The sequence below is a fragment of the Cornus florida genome, unplaced genomic scaffold (genome assembly GCF_030987335.1).
Source record: "Cornus florida cultivar Cherokee Brave unplaced genomic scaffold, ASM3098733v1 CherokeeBrave_3.0.0_Hap2_Chr11, whole genome shotgun sequence".
In the NCBI taxonomy this organism is placed as follows: domain Eukaryota; kingdom Viridiplantae; phylum Streptophyta; class Magnoliopsida; order Cornales; family Cornaceae; genus Cornus; species Cornus florida.
The window spans coordinates 54,219,566-54,235,539 of record NW_026775581.1 but is presented as its reverse complement, the minus strand read 5'-3'; the positions used below and the strand labels follow the sequence as shown (position 1 = coordinate 54,235,539).

The following is a 15,974-nucleotide window of genomic DNA, read 5'->3' as shown; positions in this document are numbered from 1 at the left end:
CAAAAGGTCCAGCACCCTCAGAATCTTTTAAGTTATTTGTTTGCTTTCTCAAGTCCTTTCTAAGAATAGCATCCTTGCTATTTCTTCTTTATCTCTATCTCTCTATCTCAATCTCTTGATCTCTCTCTTTCTCCCTTCTCATTCTTCTCCTTTCTCTTCTTGCTATATCTACTTTCTTCCCCTTTCTATTTTCTTGTCACGTTACTATAAATTGTTTATGGAAAGTCCTTTTAACTAAGGCATTTTTGAACTCAAAAGAGGAATTTTATTATTCCCTTTTTCCTCGCATCGTCTGAAAGTCAACCTTCTCAAAGGGACTAACTTTGACTATTCACAATCGAATCACCCAGGTGGTTCTGGCATGCCCGGTTTACATCAAATTAAGATCGACTCGAGTTAGCCGATTTTAGGGTCAACATTCTTGGCACACCCGGTGGGACCCCATAAGGTGAGCAAATTATAGTAAAAATGCCTCCAAAGCTAAGAAATTCGAAAGGTGTGGCTACAGGTGACAATACTGATGAAGAAAATCAACAGATCAGCATAGGCGATGTTGCCGACTCTTTTATTCCATCCGACGTTCCTTTGGGTCGGGTACTGGAATCAATTATGCAAAAAATCGATGCCTAGCAAGCACAGATCGACGAGGTGAGATCTCAAATGGGAGAATCAAATCAGCTTTTGGTTTCTCAAATTCATGAGATGAGGTCGATGACGGGGGAGTTAAACCAAATGATGTACGCTCAGTTGGAGAAGATGAATCAAAAACTTGAAACCAATATATCGGCTAATCAAAGCTGACATGATCAAGCCGAAGCATCTCATGCCAATGAGTCCATATTTTAGCATATGACGGCGCCATTGGTACATATATCCCAAGGGCCTCAAACAAGCACCGTACCGCCAAGTGCAGGACTTGGTATTACAATTGACAGTGTGCCGAATCATACACTCGGCATGCCAATGGGAAATCCACCAATCTTATCAGGTCCGCTAGTAGTGAATACAGTGCCGGTGTACCAGCCACAAATGAATGATCAGCATGTGCAGCGTCCCAATGTGCAGCCGATTCCACTAGTGAGAGATCAGCAAGAAGTGGTCGGCAATTGTGATACCCCTCGGATCTGAGACACGGATTGATCAGGCCCAGGCCCAAACATGAGGGAAATATCAAACAATAAATACTTTAATGAACACAGAATACAAGATGAAATAATAAGAAATAAATAAAAATAGCTAAAAAGAACCCTAACTGAAAATCCTCAAAATAATAACATAAAATCCAACTCCAAAACCTCCAATTAATTAACAATTCGGGAATCCATCTAGTGGACCCCTAATAAAAATTTCAACTGTAAAATGAAATAACTGAAATATGATCCAAGGCTAATAAGTAAGCAATCCTACGTAGTCGGTGCAATAGAAGTCTGTATCTGCTCTGCACGACCAAGCTCTAACCCTGGAACTGATGAGCACCTGAAAATAATAAAAGAGTGGGTCAGGCCCACATACAAATCCTGATCTACTATGATCCAAACAAGAATCCAATACGCAGATACATCTTAAATAGACTCAACAATATCTAGAGTAGTCCATATATGTATATACTACACACTATAGGACGCTCACTAGTCCAATAGGTCTGTCTCAGCGTGAGTAGAGATACCATGCAAATCGCACATTACGTGGTCATGTGTACCTAGACCTACCAGGGAACAACACCTCTGCTCAGCTATCCATCCTAGGCAATATACGCACCCTAACCATGGTCATGAAACTCAAGCTCATACCATGGCATCATAACATAAATATGTAAAGTCCGTGTCCTCCTAATACAGAATACTATCCATCTGATATAGTGGCTCGATATTTGTATAACAATTCATCCCAGAAATCTAATTATGTCATTCAGTTACTTACTGACCTGACACTAACAGAAGTCAGACTTAACTTTTATTGTTAATCTGAACCTCAATCCAGATTAGGTAGGCTGAGTGTTTGAACCAATCCATACCTGGTATGCCACCGTCCCATACCGGTGTATACTATCCTCCAGTTAACATAGTTGACAAAATTAGTATAATTATTAATCAACCACATTCCAAAATAAGCGTAAGTATAGTTTAACATGGGTGTAACTAAACCATGCCTCCACTGAAAGATTCAGAATCCAAGTTTCAGTCCATTAAATTGATAAAACAGGTTTATGCAACTTGCTTCTTCAAACAGTACCATAACTGGTGCATTTATGTATAGATTTAAGCATCAGTTTATTCCAACTAAGCATACACATTATTGAACAACAACATGCTTATAACAGAGCTGCAAAACATGATTCAAAATTTAAGAACATGCAAAGAAATCAAATTGCAAATCAGTACCCAACCTAGGTTGATTATTCAATTTTCCACATACGGTTCTGTGTTTCACCTTATGTTAATTTCGTCCCCAATAACTAATTGTAAACATGTTTTTCAACATATTCTTAAGTCCTGAGCAATGAACTACACCATCCAATATCCTTTAAACTGTTTTAGGAAACACAGTCTCAGCCAAACAGAACATAAAAACTCAGTTTTATGCAATACCAAGAGAAAAAGAAGGCTCTTAAACTCAGAGAGCCTTCTTTATTCAAGGAGAGCCTTCTCTACTTCAAGGAGAGCCTTCTCCACTTCAAGGATAACGTCTGTTCTTCTGTTGTCTTCTCCGACTCCGGTGGTTTCCAGTCTTTGAATTCAGTTTTATTACATGTTTTATGGTTCCATCCTCATCCCAGATTGATCACAAGATAGAATTATACAACTAAGAATTTATTTACATATCAATGTTTAAAGCAAATAACAACCATATATACACTGCACTTGTAACAACAGCACAACAGATTTAATTCAATGATGCTAAAAACTGATTTAACATGTATAAACGATGTAATTAAAACTTAGTTTAATTCCTGGAGTCTAACTAAGCATGCACAGAACACAGATTCATAGGAAAGAAAAGAACAGAGACTTGCCTTTGAGTTTCAGATTGGAAACTCTAATTCCATAGTTTCTATATGATATGTTTGTGTCCTAAACTACAAGTCTGCTCCTCCAGTGCTTTGGTTCAACCTAGAAACACCTCGTCCAATTATCCTTGAACCTCTCTGGTAACCTTTCTAGTTTTCGCTCTCTGTTTCTTTCTGTCTCACAGTATAAGTGAATAGGATTTTGTGTGTAACCCTAAACAACTGTATAATGAATATATATATAGGCACCACTAGACTTTAACCTAATTCTAATTCCTTTAGGAACAGGAAACATAACCCCAGAATCCATTCTCTAACCAAGTCGGCGACATGCGGGTAAAGTAAAACCCTAATACTATTAAAATAGTTAACGTAAACAGTTTAAATTACGTAATATTAAAGCACTTAATTTAATTAATTCAAATATCACAAATAAATCATATAATTAATTTAATAATACAAATAATTCAAATAAAACAAATAACTCAAATAAACACATAATTCAAATTAAATAAATAATTCAAATTAAATAATAATCACTTAAAGCACCACAATATAAAACACATATGATCCTATAAAAAAAAAAATGCAATTAAATACCAGAAAATATGCAATTAACTACCAGGAATACCCTTTTAAAATTAGGGATATTACATTCTTCCCCCCTAACAAAAGGAATTCCATCCTCGGAATTCGCTCTTACCTTCTTCTAATATTTCAGGAAACTGCGAGCGAATGACATCCTCTCGTTCCCAAGTGGACTTAGCCTTATTGTGATGACTCCACTGAACACAAACTAATGGAATAACGTTGTTATGAAGGATTTGATCCCGCCGGTCGACAATACGACACGGTGGCTCCAAATAAGTTGCATCCGACTGCAACTCAATCTCCCTAACATCGATATGCTAATAACGATCCTCATCGCGCAGAAATTTTCGCAACATGGAAACATGGAATACATTGTGCACACGATCCAAATTATCCAGAAGTGCCAACCGATAAGCAACAGCTCTAACTCGATCCGCAATCATAAATGGACCGACAAATCACGGTGACAACTTCCCTTTCTTCCCAAAGCGTATGACTCATTTCATAGGAGACACTTTGAGTAGAACCTAATCCCCAACCTGAAACTCCAAAGCACGAGTGCGACGATCAACATAGCTCTTCTGCCTACTCTGGGCAGTACGCATGCGATCCCGAATAAGAGCGATCTTCTCAGAAGTATCGTTGATAAACTCAGGACCCAAGAATCTGCTCTCACCAACCTTCATCCAACAAATAGGCGATCAACACGGTCGGCCCTATAACGCCTCAAATGGTGCCATCCCAATAGTCTTCTGGAAACTATTGTTATAAGCAAACTCCACAAGCGGTAAATAATCCTCCCAGTGGCCCTTGAAATCAAGAATGCACGATCGAAGCATATCCTCTATGATTTGATTAACCATCTCAGTCTGACCATCAGTCTGAGGATGATAAGCAGTACTAAGGTGCAACTCTGTACCCAAAGCCTGTTGAAAACTCTTTCAGAATCCTGACACAAAGCTCAAATCCCTGTTCGATATAATAGACAATGGAATGCCATGCAACTTCACAATCTCTGTAATGTAAAGTCTCACCAACTGCTCCGAAGTGAAGTCAGTACGAATAGGCAAGAATGAGCTGACTTCGTCAATCTGTCCATGATAACCCAAATGGAATTGTGATCCTTGAAGAAATTTGGCAACCCTTCCACAAAATCCATAGAAATACTCTCCCACTTCCACTCCGATATCGGCAGTGGCTGTAGAGCTCCTGGCGGCCTTTGATGATCAATCTTGACCATCTGACAAGTCCTACATCACGAGACAAAAAGAGCAATGTCCCTTTTCATACCTGCCCACTAAAACTGCCGCTTCATATCCTGATACATCTTGTCGCCTCCTGGATGAACAGAAAACTCAGAGTGGTGAGTCATAGTCATCACATTCTTCCTTAAATCATCAGCAGAAGGTACCACTAACTGTCCCTTGTACCTAAACCTCTATCAGCCCCAACATAGTAGAATGGAACCTCTCCTGAAGCTATCTCTGCAACTTTATCAATACACTGCTGATCCGTGAGTTGTGCCTTCAAAACCTTGTGAATGATAGAAGGTGTAACTACCATGCAAGCCATGAAAGCATCCGACAACTCATCCACTATCCTCAAAGTATTCCACTCAGTGGTAAATAGAGCAGAAAGACTACCGACAGGTCGGCAACTGAGTGCATCCGCCACCACATTCGCTTTCCCTAGATGATACTGTATAGAAAAGTGATAGTCTTTTTCAAATTCCAACCATCTGCGCTGTCTCATATTCAGCTCCCGCTGAGTGAACAAGTACTGCAGACTCTTGTGATCACTAAACAATCTAAAGGACTCACCCAACAGATAATGCCTCCAAATCCGTAAGGCAAAGACCACAGCTGCCAACTCCAAATCATGCGTTGGATAATTAAGCTCATGAGACTTAAGCTTCCGAGATCCATACAAAATCAGTCGCTCCTCCTGCATCAGAACACATCCAAGACCCTGCAACGAAGTAGCCATGTAGACCAGACACTCTATCCCACTCTATGGGGTAGACAAAACCGGTGCAGAAGTCAACTTAGTCTTCAGCTCATCAAAAGCTTTCTGACAATGTTCATCCCACACGAACCGTACACCTTTCTTAGTCAGATAAGTAAGTGGTCCTGCTATTTTTGAGAACCCCTAGATAAACCTCCTGTAATATCCTGCCAAACCGAGGAAACTCCAAATCTCGGTAGGTGAAGTAGGCTGTCCCCACTTAACCACTGCTGAAACCTTGGCTGGATCCATCGCTATTTCCCTTTCTAACACCACGTGACCCAAAAACTTCACCTCCCGCTGCCAAAATTCACATTTCTCGAACTTGGCATACAACTGGTGCTCACGAAGCATCTGCAAAACTATCCGTAGATGTCTAGCACGATCGTCCTCAGACCTAGAATAGATCAAGATATCATCAATAAAAACAATGACAAACTGATCCAAATAGGCTTTGAAGACCATGTTCATCAAATCCATGAAGACTGCTGGTGCATTAGTCAACCCGAACGGCATCACCTGAAACTCATAAGATCCATATCTAGTGAGAAACGCTGTCCACAGAACGTCCTGCTCTCGAACCCGAAATTGATGATATCCAGACCGCAGATCAATCTTAGAAAAATAGGTAGCTCCCTTCAACTGATCAAACAAGTCATCAATCCGGGGCAAAGGATACTTGTTACAAATTGTAACCTTGTTCAACTCCCTGTAATCTATATACAGGCGGAGCGAACCATCCTTCTTCTTCACAAATAACACTGGCGCTCCTCAGGGTGAAGTACTCCTGCGAATGAAACCCTGGCTGAGTAGCTGTTGAATCTGATCCCTCAGCTCACGCATCTCCACTGGTGTCATCCTATAAGGTGCCCTACCAATAGGCGTAGTACTTGGAGCTAAGTCTATCACAAAGTCGATCTTGCAACTAAGCGGCAACCCTGGAATCTCCTGAAATACATCCGGGAAATCTTGTACAATTGGTATATTATCCAATGATACAGTAGTCCCCTCCTCCGTTTCTTCTTCCACATGGAACAAATAGGTGCTAGTGATCCTGCTAGAACGTGGCATAGCGACGACATACATATCATGTCTAGGTATGGTGAAAACAACTGACCTATTAAAACAATTAACTTAGGCAAGGTAGTGAGACAACCAATCCATCCCAAATATCACATCATAAGTGTGCATGTCCAGGACTAAAAGATTTGCTAGAAATCTGAGTCTACCAAAATTTAGTGTCACATGTCCATCCTATATGGCAGTGTTGCCTAAAACAAATATCCTAAGGTTTATTGTATAAGTGTATCACCAACCAATTTATAAAAATTCCCTGTTTCTGAATATTCCGTAGAGCAAAACATATAAAGTGAACAAAATACCCCGCAATCTTCCCATATTCAGACTATTGTTCTATCCTGGGAATTCCACCTTCTAAACCAAACCTACCATATTGATTTACACAAGTTCTCTCACAAACTCCTTGGTAATCATCCTATCTCAACATGATGTACAACAAGCAAATATCTGTTTGCCTAAGCAAAACCAATCTCTCTACTGTGATAGACATTTATGAGCCCAACATACACATTCTAATACAGCCTAATAAAACCATGTGTATATAAACCACAAAAATGCCATCACAAAACACAATAGAATAGCCAAAACTATTAGTTCACTTTATTAAGAACTTTTCCAAACCAAAACTATCAAACAAATAACCGTAAGGTATTCTTTAACATAATCCTAATATACGTGATTAAATCCGTACTACATTCTTACTAATACCTCCTCCATTACTAGTAATTCAAAGTACTCTTTAAAAAAGTAGTCATTCTTGAACTCTGGTGCCCTCCATCTTGGATACTCTGGTATCTCCCCCATCCTGATCTTCTTTGGGGTCTTCCTCTCCGCTTGGCTCAGCTTCGAGCACCACCGAAGTTGTGTTAGGTCCATAGTATGGTGGCCAATCCCGCACATAAGAAACTTTCCTTGACTTATACTCTGAAGCAACGCCTACTGGAATCAACTCCCTGGTCTCCAATTCCGCCTTCTTGGTCGGCCTTCGTAGGGGAATCACCGGAGTAACCTTCCTCGGCCTTGGGCCTATCTTTACTTTCATCGCGGACCCCATCCTTTTCCTAGTGCCAAACATTCTGCAATTACAGAATAAACTTGACATCAGTACTCTCTAAACGAACCGGGAAGGAATACTATGAATCCTAAACTTAAGCTCTAATCAAGAGATAACGCTACGCGGAAGTCTTAATACGAAACATCCTAGAGACACTTGAACCTGGAGTGCTCTGATACCAACTGTGATACCCCTCGGATCTGAGACACGGGTTGATCAGGCCCAGGCCCAAACCCGAGGGAAATATCAGACAATAAATACTTTAATGAACATAGAATACAAGATGAAATAATAAGAAATAAATAAAAATAACTGAAAAGAACTCTAACTGAAAATCCTTAAAATAATAACATAAAATCCAACTCCAAAACCTCCAATTAATTAACAACTCAAGAATCCATCTAGTGGACCCCTAATAAAAATTCCAACTGTAAAATGAAATAACTGAAATAAGATCCAAAGCTAATAGGTAAGCAATCCTACGTAGTACCAAGCTCTAATCGTGGAACTGACGAGCACCTAAAAATAATAAAAGAGTGGGTCAGGCCTACATGCAACCCAAATGATCCTCCAGGAAGAAATGCAGGGATTGATAGGGCTCAGATTTTGGCTTTAATATAGGCCGAAGTAGCACAGGGTCGCAGACATGCTCGGCCAGTATACAGAAAGCCGTATCTTGACCATGTCAATGCTCATGAGCTGCCTAGAAATTATCGGTATCCCAATTTTTCTATGTACAGTGACGAAGAGAATTTCTCTACGGTGCAGCATATTGCAAGGTTCATTGCACAATGTGGTGAAGCAGGTCCTAGCCCTTGGTTAAGGATGAGGTTATTTTCTAGTTCTCTTGCCAGGGTGGCATTTGAATGGTACAGTAATTTACCGGTAAATTCTATTCAGACTTGGGATGAGATGGAGGAGGTGTTCCATACCCAATTCTACCGAACAGAGATAGAGGCTACGCTAGCAGACATATGTCGATTATCTTAGTTACCGAGCAAATCGGTTGAGACTTTTGTTACCAGGTTCAGAAAGGTTAAACTCAAATGCCGAGTAAGTTTGCCAGAACCAGAATACATCAAGTTGGCATTGAATGGTCCAGACATTGAACATCGCAAGAGGTTTGATGGGGTTGAGTTTCAAGATCTCTTCAACTTAGCAAACATGGATTCTCGGTATGAAAAAATACTAAAAGAAGAGAAAGAAAGGAAGAATTCTTTTAAGGGTACTTGGTACAAGGACCCTAATTATGAGGTATTCTCAGCAGAAGTTGGAGATGAATTAGATGTTGACGTTGCAGAAGTCAATATCAAAAAGCCATACGTTTGTGAGGCGTTGGTTAAACCTAAACCGACCACGGGGGGCAATGCATCATCAACATCAACATCGGCAGCGAGGAAAGGTCCTGCCGATACCGGGAAGAATTATTCGTTCGACTTATCAAAAACAGATCAAATCTTTGATCACTTGATGGCCGATAAGATGATATTTTTGCCTAAAGGGCATAGGATTCCATCAGCAAGTGACTTGAAAGGAAAAAAATATTGTAAGTATCATAATTCTTGGAACCATGCTACTAATGATTGTATTGTTCTACGAGGTGTATTACAGAAGGCTATCAACGAATGTACTTTAAAGTTCCCAGAGAAAAGTTCAGAGACCATGAAAGTGGATACTAACCCATTCCCCAAGATCGCATCTACTAATGTGATAAACTTTGCCAAGTGAGAAGATCGGCAAGAGGTTGAAAATGCATTAGGTGAGTTTCTTTCATCAAATGTGACTTTTGAAAAGATGGTAGAGCTGCAGAAACAGTTGAGAGAGGCCTAATTGGCTCTGATAGATCAGGGTTGTTGCCCAAATTGCAAGGGAAAGCAGAAGTCTAAAGAAGAAGAGACAATGGAGGTTCAACCAAAGAAGAAAGGAATTTTCAAAAGACTTACCTTCCCAATCAATCCTGGTGAAAAGCCTCGGCAAGATAGTTACACTAGCAGTTGTGTGAAGGCGGAGAAGGAGAATCGGCAAGAAGATATATCTAGCCGATCTCATCCACAAAATCGGGATCTTTGTTTTAAAAGGCAGTTACCAGTTCAATTAGAAATTTGGGTACAAAAGGGAGCCAATTTATATAAGGTACGGACTGTAAAACCCAAAACAAACTCAGCGGAGGACAAATGGAATCGAGTTAATCATCCAAAATTCCCTAAAGCTCAACAATATCAGAATGAAGGCCTAACTCGATCTAAAAAAGGAGAAGGGCTGAGGTAAAAAAGAAAGCCAAGGAAAGAAGCAAAGTAGTACCAGCCGAGGAAATCGGTATTCCAGATCAACTGGATAAGGAGCATCAACCTACGTAGCCCAGACGCAACAATGAGTTCAAAATTCAGTTTGGTAATTTCCTAGATGAAATGTTATGTAATATGACATTTGTCTTACTAGCAATGTTCCAAGCCCCATCAGCATCAAATGCAAGTATTAAAAAAAAGGCTTAGCCGATTTGGAATTTATCAATTCTTTCTTCAGAATCGGCAGAGAAAGTAGTTTTCGAAAAACCATTGTTAGCAATGGCTCAACAACTCAAGCCTTTGTATGTTAAGATATGGGTAGAAGGTCAACCTATTAGTCGAGTCTTGATAGATAATGGCTTGGTTCTGAATGTTATTCCAGCTAACACATTAAAGAAACTCGGCAAGAGTATGGAAGATGTCATTCCTACTGATGTAGCAATTTGTGGTTTCAATGGAGGTTCTACTAGCACTAAAGGGATCCTTCCTTTAGAAGTAGAAGTTGGAGGAAGGACGTCTTTTGCGGCAATTTTTATTATCGAGTCCACAACTTCATATAATTTGTTATTGGGCCATGATTGGATTCATCCAAATATGTGTATTCCATCATTGTTACACCATATGCTAATTTTTTGGGATAGAGATAAGGTAAAGATAGTGAATGCCGATGACAAGCCATTTATGGCAAAAGTATACTCGGCAGATGCAATTTTGTATGATGAAGAGTGTGTTCTTATTTGATTTATGGGAACAGGAGCTGATGGAAGACCTACATCGGCAACCATGAGAAGAAGTTTCGCCGATTGTGAAATTGGCGAGTTGCAGTAGGAGAATTCTAGGCCGAAGGTAGAGATCCCTCGGCTTACTATAATTAAAGAAGTTGTTGATGGAAGTGAAACTTGAAAGGAAAGCTACTTGGCAGCAGGCCTTTAGGGCCGGTTGCTTTAGGGTACAAGCATATATAGCTGAGAAACGGCTAGAAAAAGAAGCAATAATAGAGCCAGGACCATCGGTTAATCTTACTAAGATCGATCGGTTCAATAATGAAAAGTTAGATGCAATTCAGTTGGAAGACTTGGAATTGGCACTAGCTAAGCTCGATGATCTTAAAGCAGAAACTCAGGATCCATTAAAGGAGGTGAATCTAGGCACTAACGCAAAGCCTAGACCAACTTATATCAGTGCACTGTTAGAACTAGAATTACAAGCCGAGGTTATTGGCATGTTGAAACAATACAGTGACTGTTTTGCTTGGAATTATGAGGAAATGCCAGGTTTATCTAGAGGTCTGGTAGAACATCAACTGCCCATCAAAGATGGTTACAAGCCATATAAACAACCACCTCATCGAATATCTCAAGAGGTGGTAGACAAAGTCAAAGTGGAAATCGAACGATTGTTGGATGCTGGCTTCATTCGAACTATAAGGTATGTTGAATGGTTATCAAATGTAGTTCCTGGTATCAAGAAGAACGAAAAATTACGTATATGTGTTGATTTCTGAAACATAAACCTGGCAACTCCAAAAGATGAGTATCCAATGCCGATAGCCGATCAACTGATTGATGCGGCTACAAAGCACCAAATTATGTCCTCCTCAGCTATATAAATCTGATTATAGCCTGAGTGTCTATCTATAAACCTTTGAATGGGTGGTAATACCTTTTGGGTTGAAGAATGCTAGTGCCACATATCAGCATGCCATGAATTCTATTTTTCATGATATGCTCTGCAAGTTTATGGAGGTATATATTGATGATGTAGTAGTAAAATCAGTAACAAAAAATGAGCATTTGGTTCATCTCAAAGCATCATTTGAGAGGATGAGGGCTCATAAGCTAAAAATGAATCCAATAAAGTGTGCCTTTGGAGTATCGGCAGGAAAGTTTTTGGGTTTCTTGGTTCATCAAAGGGGTATAGAGATTGATACGAATAAAGCTAAGACAATTATTGATGCTAGTACGCCGAGAAGCAAGAAACAGTTGCAGAGGTTAATTGGGCAAGTGAACTATCTTAGGAGATTTATTGCCAATACAGTTGGGAAATTACATGTGTTTCCCCGCTACTCAAGTTGAAGCCGATGGAAGAATTCAAATAGGATGATACACATCAGAGGGCATTTGACCATATTAAGAAATACTTGTCGAGTCCTCCTGTCATGATGCTACCAAGGAAGAAATGGCTGATGAAGTTATATTTATCAAATGCTGAAGAATCCATTGGAGCTATATTAGCACAAGAGAATGAAGCAGGAAATGAACAAGCAATATATTATCTTAGCCGAGTTTTAACTCCAGTCGATTGTAGATATACACCGATTGAGAAATTATATTTGGCTTTGTATTTTGCAGCAATGAAATTAAGAGTCTATATGTTACTTGTTTTGGTTTATATTACTTGTCAAACCGATCTTATAAAGTATATGCTATCAAGGCCATTAATCACATGCCGAATTGGCAAATGGGCTTTGGCACTAATGGAGTTCAACTTTGCATATGTTCCACAAAAGGCAATTAATGGAAGGGCATTGGCGGATTTTCTTGTCGATCATCCCTCGCCTGAAATTGAGTCACAAGTATTTAATGAACTTGACTTGGCATCCATATTCCTGACCCATGGACTTTAATGTTCGATGGGTCGAGTACCAGTGAAGGCTCCGGAGCTGGTATAGTCATAGTATCCCTAACAGGGAATCAAACTTCATTTTCCTTCTTTTTGAATTTCAGGTGTTCAAATAATCAAGCCGAGTATGAAGCATTAATTATTGACTTGGAAATCCTGCTAGAAATGGCAGCCAGAGACGTCCACATTGATTAATCAAAATTCAGAAGACTTTAGGTGTTTAAATTGGCAATTGAGACCATTCCATTTGTTGGCAACCCAATTGGTCAACCAATTTCACAATGTGACTTTGGAATACAGACCGAGGGCCATGAATAAAATGGCTAATGATTTAGCACAGATTGCTTCAAGAGTCAGGGTGTCGAGTAGTATGAAGGAAAGGATAATGAAAATTACACGCCGATCTCTTCCATCAGCTGAAACAAGAAATCAAGTTATGAAAGAAGTCTTTGCCACTGATGTTGCCGAGTTAGATGATGATGATTGGCGAATCCCTTACATATTGTTCTTGCAACATCCAACTCCAGAAGCCGATCGAAGAATAAAAAGAAGTGCAGTTGATTATGTGTTAATGGATAGAGATCTTTACAGAAAATCGGTTGATGATGGTTTGTTATTTTAGTACATTAGTAAGTTTGAGGGTTTGAAGATTATGGCGGAGGTACATGAAGGGATATGTGGAGCTCACCAAGCAGGCATAAAAATGAGGTGGTTGATACGTCGATATGGATATTATGGACCTGGAATGAGAAAAGATTGTATGACTTATGCAAAAGGTTGCATAGACTGTCAAAAGCATGGCCCAATGCAATGGGTTTCAGCAATAGAGATGCAATTAGTAGTTAAACCATGGCCTTTTAGAGGTTGGGCCATGGATTTAATCGGCAAAATTAATCCTCATTCATCAAAGGGTCATCATTGGATTATTTTAGCTACCGCTTACTTTACCAAATGGGTAAAAGCTGAGGAATACGTATCAGTAACTCATAACATGGTGATACAGTTTTTGGAGCGACATATCTTTCACTGATTTGGCTTACCAGAAACAATTGTTGCCGATAATGGATCTGTGTTTCGAGCAAATGAAGTATTACAACTCGGCATTGATATGCAAGTGAAAATGGTAACCTGAACACCCTATTATGCTCAAGGAAATAGCCAAGCAGAAGCTTCAAATAAAGGTATGATTGAAATTATTGAGAAGATGATAAAAGACAAGCTGAGGTGTTGGCATGAAACCCTTTCAGAAGCCTTATGGGCTTATTGAAATTCAAAAAGGATGAGTACAGGAACAACTCCATATCGGCTAACATTTGGTCATGATGCAGTGTTGCCGATAGAATTGAATGTAAAATCAATAAGGGTAGCTTTGCAACATAATCTTATACCTGCCGATTACAATCAAGCTATGCTTGCCGAGTTGGAGGATTTAGATGAGGTTCAAAAACTTGCTTTAGACCACCTTATGGTCCATAAAACAAAGGCAATGAAGGCCTACAACAAACGGGTGAAGTTCAAGTCATTTGCAGAGGGTGACATAGTGTGACAAACAATTCTTCCACCTGGAAAGGTGGATAGAGTTTATTGAAAATGGTCACCCACTTGGAAAGGCCCATACATGGTTCATCAAGTGTTGCATGGAGGAGCTTACAAGTTAACAGATTTAGATGGTGAAGTGCATGAAAGGCCAATATATGGAAGGTACCTTAAAAAATATAAGCCAACTATTTTTGAGCTTATGGAAGAAAAGAAATCTCCAGTTAAGTCAAAATAGATGGATTATATTTTGCCTTTTTGTTTTCAAGCAAATTATGAATAAGTTTGTTTATACAGTGAATAAAATCTCAGTATACTTTAAAGGTCAAAATATCATTTAGCAAGACTGTTCAAAACATTCCATTCCCAAAAAGCAAATTGTTTAAAACCATATCACAGACCATTATAGAAAAGATAGTAATAATTGATCAAAGTTGGGTAAAGTTCCTGTGGAAATCTTCAAATTTGGCCTTGAAATCAACCCAAGAGGTGGTGGTTTGTTGGACCTTGATCTCCACTTGCTTCTTAGATCACTCCAACTTAGGCAATTGGGTCTGCAGCGCCTTGAATTTGGGAGTAGCAGTTTCGGTCTGAACTTTTAATTCCATCACCTTGTCATTGAGTTGGGTTTTGTCTAGCTGCAACTGGGCAAGCTCGACTAGAAGTCTCTTTTCTCGGGTTTCTAGCTCGGCAGCTTCTGTCTTCAAGGAGGAGTGGAGTTCTTTACCTGTTTTCAATGTTCTAGCAAGCTTCTTTTTCTCTTGGTGTTGAATGGAGTAGTGTTGGAGCACCTGGTTTGATTCAATAAATGCAGTGATAATAGTAGGAATTTGAAGCTGAAATTTTTTGAAAATGGTCGAATCACTTAAGGAGAATCCAGGGTAGCTGCTCAGGAAAGAGAGTGTCTCAGTCAATTCGTTTTTGAATGAGAGGGTGAAGGATAGGTCTTGCTGCACCATGTTGAATAAAACTTGCACAGCCTGTATTACTTCCAAATGAGTGTCGGGAACTGGTCCAGTTGGGATTGCAGGGGATTCAGAATCTAGGGAATCGAGTACAGAGTCAAATAAAGAGTCCAGAGTGGTGAATAGTGAACTTGGGTTGGATCTTGTAGGCACAATAGGAGAAGAAGGGTCTTTCTGCACCTGTAACATCTTGAATCAATTTCAATCATCATAAATAAATAAATATCATGTTCATTTTGGATACTTACTTCCTCAGAGTCTCCAACTTGTTCTTTCATTGGAACTAACGCTAAATGTTGAGAAGAAGCTGGAGAGATCTTTCCTGAAGGATTTTGTTATTGCTCCGCTGAAAACTCACATTTTCCTTGTCAATGGTGTCCACAGTAAAATCTCGACTTGACTTTTGTTCCGAAGAAGGTGGAGTTTCCTGCTGTCGGTTTCCTTGAAGAGTTGTGAATTTAGGAGGTGGCCAAGTTTTACATTTATAAAAAGCCACTTCTACCTTTCCCTATATAAAATATAGATAGGGCAAGTAGGGATCGTCCCAAGGGATTTGATGGTATATCGAATTGTGAAACTATGGTAATTAGGGTTAGTAGGTTGAGTGATCACACAATTGATTGATTGGTTGATTAAGCTAAATTGAATTCAACTAAATAAAATAATATGAAGTAAATAAGAGAGAGAGAGGTCTTGGGGTGTAGAGATCACCACCAAGCAATACTTTTCTATACTACTAACAAGTGATCAATTGAGGGTAATGGATGTGTTGCAATATGATAAGGGTGTGTGTGCATTAGGTTGATTCAATTGGCAAGGATGACAAATCA

At 39.4% G+C, this 15,974-nt stretch overlaps 1 protein-coding gene across 1 annotated transcript; it reads left to right on the top strand.

Moving 5' to 3' along the window:
• The first annotated feature begins 468 nt into the window (after nt 1-468).
• LOC132281087 (uncharacterized) lies at nt 469-9,464 on the top strand. The gene is made up of 3 exons (XM_059782824.1): nt 469-594; nt 8,358-8,621; nt 8,727-9,464. Exons 1-3 carry the CDS (start codon nt 469-471, stop codon nt 9,462-9,464), a joined length of 1,128 nt encoding a protein of 375 aa, XP_059638807.1.
• The last annotated feature ends 6,510 nt before the right edge of the window (nt 9,465-15,974 follow it).